This window comes from Lonchura striata, chromosome Z, assembly GCF_050655825.1.
Source record: "Lonchura striata isolate lonStrDom1 chromosome Z, ASM5065582v1, whole genome shotgun sequence".
In the NCBI taxonomy this organism is placed as follows: domain Eukaryota; kingdom Metazoa; phylum Chordata; class Aves; order Passeriformes; family Estrildidae; genus Lonchura; species Lonchura striata.
The window spans coordinates 5,611,782-5,620,628 of record NC_140740.1 but is presented as its reverse complement, the minus strand read 5'-3'; the positions used below and the strand labels follow the sequence as shown (position 1 = coordinate 5,620,628).

Genomic DNA, 8,847 nt, shown 5'->3' with positions numbered 1-8,847 from the left:
CCATGCTCAGAATAGGAACCACAGAGTTTAGAAACTCAAACCTAAGATGAAAGAATAAATTCCCTTTAGGAGCTGAGTCAGTAAACCCCAGCGCTTCTGCAACCAGCCCAGGCACTGCCCATGCACTTGAGAGGAAAATGCATCATCTGCCTTCTGGCAGAGCCCTCCTGCATCCTGCAGGTTTTAGGCATTTACAGCAGAGATCTCCTGTGTGGGCCAGCTTTCACTCTAAGAAATAAACAGCTTCTCCTTTCTCTGCTTCTGTTTTGTTTCTAGGCATTTTGGATCTGTGGTTAGAGCACTCAACCAAGCCACAGGAGGAGAGGTAAATGTCAACATCCCCCACAGACTCTGCTGCACTCAAGGCCTTTCCCCTCTGGTGCGAGCAGCTGTGGCTGGAGCTTTGGGTCGAGCTGTGCTGAAGAGGCACAAGAAACACAGACTGGCACCAGCCTGCAAAATACATTGGGGACAGTCTTTGTCCTTTTCAGCTGCCAGAAGGAAGTCACGCAGGGCAGCAGTTCATTTCAGAGAAGGATGTGCTCACTCGCTCTCAATTGCTAAAACAAAGGTGGTGCCTTAGAGCATCTCACTGCTCTTTGGGGCTACAGCTTCAGAGTCCTGAATTCTCACTTCTGGTTGCCAGCAAATACATCTGAAAGTTACTGGTAGTTCTTTAGCCACCTGCAGTGCTGCACTTGGGAACTGCACATAGGGAGAGATCTAAGAGGCGTCCCTAGAAACTCGAAGCCCTGCCCATAGCCCAAGATGTAGCCACAGAGTATTAAGGCATGGATTACTTCTTCTGAATCCCATACAAAGCAGCAGGGAGTGGGCTCAGAGGTTTGTGGGTGATAGTTGAGACACCAGTGTCACCAAGTGTTCACAGCAAAACCTCAGTGGCCACATGTCCTGTAACTAGCCCCCAAGGGAGTGGAGAAATGGGCTATTGCAATGTCATTTCCTAATTACTGCAATGCCTAATCACAAGGCAGTTTGGCACAGCTCAACTGTGTCATTGCAAAATCACTTGCTCCATGTGCCTTGTGGCCTTGTGCCACCAGCTTCTCAAGTTACTGATTTTCAGTGTCATTTTAGGTGGCCATAAAGAAAATAAGCCTTAAGGGACAGCAGAGGAAGCAACTAACTGTTAATGAAATCACAATCATGAAGAACCATAGGAGTCCCAGTGTTGTGAATTATTTAGACAGGTGAGTGGTCATGGTCTTATCCTGTGAATATGCATGTACATACTGCAAACATGAGAGGTTAAAAATCCACTTTGGTCACTTCTAGAAAGTAGAGCTGTTAATTATAATGTATTAATATTTCTCTACTCATCTGCAATGGATGAGAAGAGAGTGCATCTTGTCTGCATGAGTCTTCCCTGGCACACGTAGTTTGAAAATTATTCCAAAATTATTCAAAACCTGGATCATCTGTAGAGTACGAAGTTAATACTTTCTAAGTTCACTGCCTCCACATTCTTTTGGGATTGATTTTTTAAAGTTTCTTCAATGCTGAATGATGAACCATCCTAAAGTGGATTTCCCTTGGATTGTTGCCCCTCTTTTTCTTTGCTATGCATGCCAGGAAGACTAGGTGCTTATTTCCAGAAACACCACGCGTGACAGGCTTTTGATCTGGGCTCTTACTAAACCACACTTTTCACTTGCTGGCCATCTAAGACATCTCCTTTTTCACAGCTGTGCCTTTCTCCCTGAGACTGCACAGATTGCAAACAAAGCACAGCCAAGAGAGAATGTCTATTCCTTTTATTCTGTCCTTGTCACAAAGGGCCTTGGAAACAAGAAGCCCGGAAGCAAAAAATCAACCTAGCCATGCATGTTTATCTTCACGCCCTTGTTTCTTTCCTTCAGCCACCTTCTGGGTGAGGAACTCTGGCTGGTCATGGAGTACATGGATGGAGGCGCTCTGAGCGATGTCATCAGGAAGACCTTCCTGACTGAAATCGAGATAGCAGTCATCAGTCGGGAGGTCAGCAAGCCCACCTGTGCTTCCAAGGGTTTGGGCAGGATTATCTGAGAAATAGGGGCTCAGAACAGGAGAGGTTTCACGTGCCAAACTTTGCTTCTGCGTTGCTGGTATGCTATGGGCACGTAAAAGCATCTCCAGTGAAATGCCTGGAGTGCCCCTGCACTCACTCTACTCAGTTCTTGTACTCTTATCTCCTGCTGTTGTATTCTCACTCTGCCTCTTGTATCTGCTGTTCTCCATCTTGCCTCCCTAAATTTTTGCCTGTCTTCACTGCATTCCTCACTTGTAGAAGCAAGGTGCTGGTAGCAGGATTTGAAATGAACAGCAAAGGTAAAAAGAGAGACTATTTACTTTCAGTCCTCAGCTAAAAAGGGTACTAGTGCAGCTAAAATGCTCTTTGCTTCTGAGCACATCCACTGCAGCAGCAGTCATCCTGGCTGGTTTGCAGGGGGACAGTTTACAACAGCAGGTGCTGTTGCTCTTTCAAAAGGTGACATGCCTTTCCTTAGAAAGGTCCTGCTCTGCAAGTGTTGGAGCAGCAGCTCTTCCTCTCAGTGGCACTGTGTTCTGCCATTACTCGCCATTCCTCTGGGGAATGGGAACCTTTTAGAGTCTCTGTTTCTTTTCTGGTGTGATGAAATCACTGGGTTTGTCCCTCCTGGTTCTGTTTACTCTCTCAGTGCTTGCAAGGATTGGCTTTTCTTCACTCAAACCAAGTGATCCACAGAGACGTGAAGAGCGACAACATCCTTCTCAGAACCGACGGCTCTGTCAAGCTGGGTCAGTATATTCCTGGTCAGGTGCAGCTTTCAGGGATGTGGGGTGAGGGACTGCTTTGAGTGGCTGCCAGCTCCCCAGGAATGGTGCTGGTGGCAGTGCGGGGACCCCCCGCTCTGAGCTGATGACATGGTTGCAAGGTGCACAGAGGTATGACAAGGAACAAGCAGTCAAAAGGGGTGTTGCTCTGTGTGTGTCCATTGCAGAGGGAGGGAGCAACAAGTCTAAAGCTTCCATAGAACAAAAGCCACTGCTGAAGGCAGTATACAAAATGTGGGGATTTGGCTAAAATCCTGAGGAGACAGAGCAGGGACAGTTGTCCAGGAGATTCAACAGCACATTCTCAAAGTTCTACTGGGCAATTCTTTTGTTTGGTTTCCTAATTGCACAGAATTCAAATAAAAGCAGTATTTTGCTTTCCCCTTAGCTGATTTTGGCATCTCTGTTGAACTCAGCCCTGGGAAGAATAGACCGTCCTCGGTGGCCGGGACTCCTTGGTGGATGGCGCCTGAAGTGGTGATGCGTCAACCATATGGCCCCAAAGTGGACATATGGTCTTTTGGAATTGTGGGAATCGAAATGATAGAACGGAAAGTTCCCTACTGGAGCCGAAGTCCTGCCACGGTAAGGAGCAAATACTCACTGATCCCACTTGTCTTTCTCACCTGCCCTGTGTTCTGCATGCCATTGGACAAAATCCCATTGCCATCTGCTGGAACTACTGCCACCAAGGTCCACTCCTTAAAATGTCCCTGCAACACATCAGCATCTGCTGTAGTTTTGGTTGCATCAGTGTGGAACTCAAGCTATACCACATGCAAACAAACCCCATGCTCAGGCAACATTTTCCTTTGGGTTGTAAGTGGTTCCAGTTCTTTGGTCTGTGTAGATGGCCACAATAACAGGAAACAAGCATCTTAGAATTGGTGCTATACTTCCAGAAATGAAGGAAAGAAAGCCAAACCTAACAGAGTTTCTAAAAGAGTGGTTTTAGTGAGGAACTGCATCCCCTGTGCAGTTTCTGCACACTGAGAAACATGCCTGGAACCTGAACATGAGGCTGCAAGGGCCACAGAGTGTCTTCTACTTCTTGTGCAGTGTTGCTGAAACACTTAGTGACTGTGTTTCTCTCATAGCCCAAGCCACCTTCTCCACATCACCAAGCCAGGGCCTTGTGAGAGGGAGAGCCTGCCAAAACCTCCTGTTTGTTTCCTGGCATTTTCTGGGATGGGCCTTCCATTCATGCATTGACTTGTGTAGCTAAATGAGCAGAGGGTGTCCACAGGGATGGCACCTCTCCATCTTCGGAGCAGGAAAAGCTTTTCTGTTGCTGCGTAAGGAAGCTGAAATTTTCAGGCTGCTGAGAGACAGAGCTGCAGTGGCTCCTGTGTGCCCAAGCAGGCATTTTCATCCCCATACATTAGTGCATGCACCTTAATGTGTCTGTGTTGAATATGAGATTATAAATGTTTGTTTCCTTAGCTGGGGGTTAACTGATGGATTTCCTTTCTCTTCTTCCAATTACCATTGTTTTCAAGAACAGGGCAAAAAACTTGATGAGTCTTGTTGTATGGCAACTGGGCTGAAGGGACCCACAAGCACTGCAGAGATGCCTTTCATGTCCTAATCCTTGGAAAGAGTTAACATAGCAAAGTCCCCCTTCCAAAATGCTTCCAAGTTGGTGTGAATCTTCAGAGAAGCAAATGTGCTTTTGCTGATGTAGTTCCCAACTAACTAGGTCAATCAATGAAATTGGCTGCCAAGGCAAGATCTGCGGGATGATGGCAAAGCTGTGGCTGCATCAGAGTTTGGTTTTTTGTTGGTAAAGTCATCTCTGGGTCTCTGCCAGGGCAGAAACTGCCACTGAAGAAGAGAGGTTAAACAATGGGTTCTGGGAGGGCAGTTAGAGATGGGAAAGAAGCAGGTGGAGCCTTGTGTTTCCTGTTTCTCCAGACTAAATTCCTGATAGCCACAGCAGGGACGCCACAGCTGCGGCAGCCCAAGCTCCTCTCGGCTTGGCTGCGTGACTTCCTGAGCTGCTGCCTGCAGAGAGACGAGGAGCGGCGCTGGTCTGCCAACGAGCTGCTGCAGGTAAAATGCCAAGGGGCTGAGGTGAAACAGTGTGCGAGGGATGGGCTCCTCCTCCACCAAGGTCCGAGGCCTCAGATGAGCCCCCTTCCTCCTCACCTCCACTCTTGGTGCTCTTCAAATGAAAATGCTGAGGAGTGCTAGACTGGGCTGGGCTGGCAGGGCTCTGTAATGTCCTTTGGTCCAAGTGTCCTGCAATGAGCAGGGACATCTTTAGAGGGATCAGGTTGCTCAGAGCCCTGTCCCACCTGACCTGGAATGGTTCCAGGGATGTGGCACCTACAAGCTCTTGGGACAGCCTGTGCCAGGGTGGCACCCTGCTCTGAGTAAACAAGGTCTTCCTTAGACCTACTCTGATTAGATCCCCTTTGTGTTTGAAACTATTTGCCCACATTCTATTGTAACTGGCCCTGTTAAAAACGGTGTCCCCCACTTTCTTCAAAGCCACTCTGAAGTCTTGCAAAGTGGCAATAAAGTCTCCCTGAGTCCCGTTCTTCACAAAACTGAATACTTCCACCTCTCTCTGCAGAAGATAGGACAGGTGTTCTATTTTCTTATTCTTTCTGTTGCCCTGTTTTTTAATTTGGTGGTGTATTCTGTTTTACCTAACAGCAAAAGAATTGATGTAGAGCATTGTAGAGAGACATGAAATGGTGGTGGAGGAAGCCACGGCTGCCAGTCCTGGCAGAGCACTCTGGAGAGATTTGGCTGTGGGCAGGAGGGGCTGTGAGGGACTCACTGTGAGCCTCTGAGGGTCCCTGGTTTGTGCCCCCCACCCCACCCTTAGAGGTTTCTGGCACACAAACAGGGAGAGCTGAGAGGGACTTGTCCCAGCCCCATCTGCTGCCTGGCACGCTCAGGCAGAGGGGAACTGGCCCAGACTGACTGCCAGGTTGTGTGGCAGAGAGGGAACTGCAGGACCCAGCACCGCTCGGCTGGCCCTGCTGGGAAGGAAGGTGCCATGCAGCACAGGAGGGGCAGGGCATGCAAAGGCAGACACTGCTCTGTGTGCCTGTGGAAATTAGCACAAGACAGGGACCTATGGGAGTCATTGGAGCTTCTTGAAAGGAAGAAACTCCAGAGAGAGAAAGCACCATTTCTAGAGCACTGGCAGGGCAAAAACCCCAGCAAGATGGAGAAACCAGAATAAATGGATGAGTGGGATTCTGGGCCGGGTTTGCCTGTGATGGCAAGGTCCTGCACATGACAATTGAGGAGCAGATGGTCCCATTGTTTTCCTTTCTGGGTCTTTCTAGGACCTAGAGGAATCCTGATGGAGTATGTGAGGCACTGAGCTTGGAAGGTCATGGTTCACTGTTCTTTGTTGTTTTTTTTTCCCTTTGGACAGCATCCATTTGTAACATCAGCCAAGCCAGTATCCATCCTGGCACCACTTATCACCGTCCTGAAGAGGATGCAGCAGAGAAGAATGTAACAACCAAGTAGAGATGTCATCACCACAAGGAATTTTGAGGACTGGAGGATTGTAGGAGGAGGATTGTTGATAAGGTTTTAGAGAATAGGATTTTAGAGGAGGATTGTAGAGTAGGATTTTTGGAGAGTTTTGTGGAATAGGATTGTAGAGTAAGATTGTTGAAGAGTTCTGTGGAATAGGATTGTAGAGGAGCATTGTGGAGTAGGATTGTTGAAGAGTTTTGTAGAAAAGGATTGTGGAGTAGGATTGTGGCGTAGGATTGGTAGAGTAGGATTGTTGAAGAGTTTTCTGGAATAAGATTGTAAACAAGGATTTTCATTAAATAAAATTTCTGAAAAATAAACTCACTTGGAAGACTGCCCACTTTCTGACCCCTTCAGAAAACTCAACATTTCCTTCTGAATTACCAGCTGGTTTTTATGGGTGTTAAGTCACACTTATGGCTTCTTTTGTATGGTTTTTAAGTAGGGGAAGGCTCTTCTTCATTCATCCTTTCCAGACCACACTGTCTTGGGAATGTGGCCAACTAGGCAGCTTTTGGCCAGCTGTAGTATTTCTAGTTGAGGCAGAAAGGGCAATGGCATTTGCAGGAAAAAGCAAAGGGCAAGTGGTGCAGCCAAAACATCCTGTGCAGATGCAGGCCTTCAGCTGTGACTCCAGAGCATTTGGGTGCCTGCCACTTGGATTTGTATCGTGAAGGGCAATGTCTTTGGCTGGAGGAGAGCCTCGCTCAGCGGAGAAAGCAGAAAGATCAGAGAGGTGCTCTGAAAGGTCTCCTGCGGTGCAGAGCTGTCAGCGAGTGTGAGCTGAGAGCGGGCCCGGCCCTGCCCGGCGTGGAGCCGCAGCAGAGCCCTGGCAGAGCCCGGAGCAGCCTGAGCCTCGGCAGGGCCAGGCTGCAAGGAGGCCCTGGTAGCTGCAGGAGGCACAGCCCGGCCCTGCGTGCCTCTTGCTGGCAGCGGGCGCATCCTCTGCTCTCAGAGCCCAAGCGCAGCCGGCTGCTCCCGAGGGCAAGCGGAGCCCTGCTGGGCACAGCCCAGCCCGGAGGCATTGGCCCTCTGGAGTCTGCCCGAGGAGAGAAAGGCCAAGGGCAGCCGAGGCCCGCTGGCCTGGCTCAGCATTCCCACTCTTGTGCCGCTGCCCTGCGACTCCTGGCAAAGGTCAGCAGTGTGTGCAGCACCCTGGGCACCGGGGCAGGGAGCCGGGCTGCTCGGCAGGCTGGAGCACAGGGCAGCGTCCTTCGGGCACGGCACTTGTGCCAGGGGAGCCGAGGCCAGCGGGAGGCAGGGACAGCTTGTCAGCTCACGGCTGCAGGAGCCAGTGCCTCACACAGCTCTGGGAGGCAGCGCCCGCAATCCTGCAGCTCTGCACTGAGCCACAGCAAAGCTGGGAGCTGCAGAGTGCTCTGCAGAAATATTCAGGGCCGGCAGGCCAGCCTGCTTTGTGCTCCCTGGCACACAGCAAGCGCTGTGCCACACCGCAGCTCGGAGCTGCTGGGAGAGAGGTGTTAGAGATAAACTCTTAGGTACAATTAAATGGAGGCAAAGTCATTAAAGTAAAAGAGAACCTTCTTCTTAGCAGAAGGCTCCTCTTGAAGCCAATAGCAGGTTTCTGAATATAGCAGGAATTGGATTAAACCTAAAAGTCTGCCACTGCTATGACTGAAATACCAATTTGCATGTTTTCTTATTTCGGAATCAAAATATGACCATGGGCTTTTAATGTTGGGTTTTTTGCAGCTAAGAGTGCAGATGCAATAATCACAGAACTCAGGTCATTTGAGATTACAGAAAGGTTAAAAACTATGCATGGGAAGGTAATAACAGGAATTTCTATCTAATAACAAATGGATTGTCCTGCAGCCTTGAGGTCATATCCTTCTACCCTTCCCAAATGAAAACCTATTCACTGAAGACCCATCATCATCCCAAAACCATGTTTAACTTAATTGGACCTGTTGATTAGCCCATGTAAATTAGATCTTTCCCTTTTATTTTCACTGACAAACTCTGATTCAATGTCAAATTATCAATCTTTCAAGGAAAAACTGTACCGTGCAGAGTAAAACCCAGGGCAGAGGCTTCTATACATAGGGTTGCCAAACCCTCTGTGACAGCTCCTGCTAGCTTCCTACATCAGCCAGAAGGCAACTTCGCTGCAACACAGACTTTCTTAATATTGGTGACATTTTCAAATCCATAGACACTGCTTGTTTTCAAAGTCCTGAAAAGTGCATTCTAAGTTCATGAAAGCAAACACAGAAGCACAGATTTGGTTTAGGAGAGAAGGTGTTTGTGCAGTTGGATAACAGCTTACATGTTGAAGTGTCGGGGGGGATTTCTATGTTTGCGCTCACCTTGTTTGAGACAATGAGCGCAGTGTCACCTGTGCATCCCTGGATATGCCTTGAAGGTGCAATGCTTAATTTGTAATCAAAGGGGAAATGTATCTAAATTTATTAGGATAACCAGTTACTTTGTAAATAGACTGATAGAGAAACTTAGCAATTTTTGCTGGAGAATGGTTGCAGGAGAGGGGTCATGGATCAATGG

At 48.5% G+C, this 8,847-nt stretch overlaps 1 protein-coding gene across 1 annotated transcript; it reads left to right on the top strand.

Annotated features, from left to right (window-relative positions):
• The first annotated feature begins 2,637 nt into the window (after positions 1–2,637).
• LOC146763599 (serine/threonine-protein kinase PAK 3-like) lies at positions 2,638–7,153 on the top strand. The gene is made up of 4 exons (XM_085567075.1): positions 2,638–2,778; positions 3,203–3,399; positions 4,729–4,866; positions 6,212–7,153. The coding sequence occupies exons 2-4, from the start codon at positions 3,277–3,279 to the stop codon at positions 6,296–6,298; spliced, it is 348 nt and encodes a 115-aa protein (XP_085423201.1). The 5' UTR covers positions 2,638–2,778; positions 3,203–3,276; the 3' UTR covers positions 6,299–7,153.
• Positions 7,154–8,847: the final 1,694 nt, after the last annotated feature.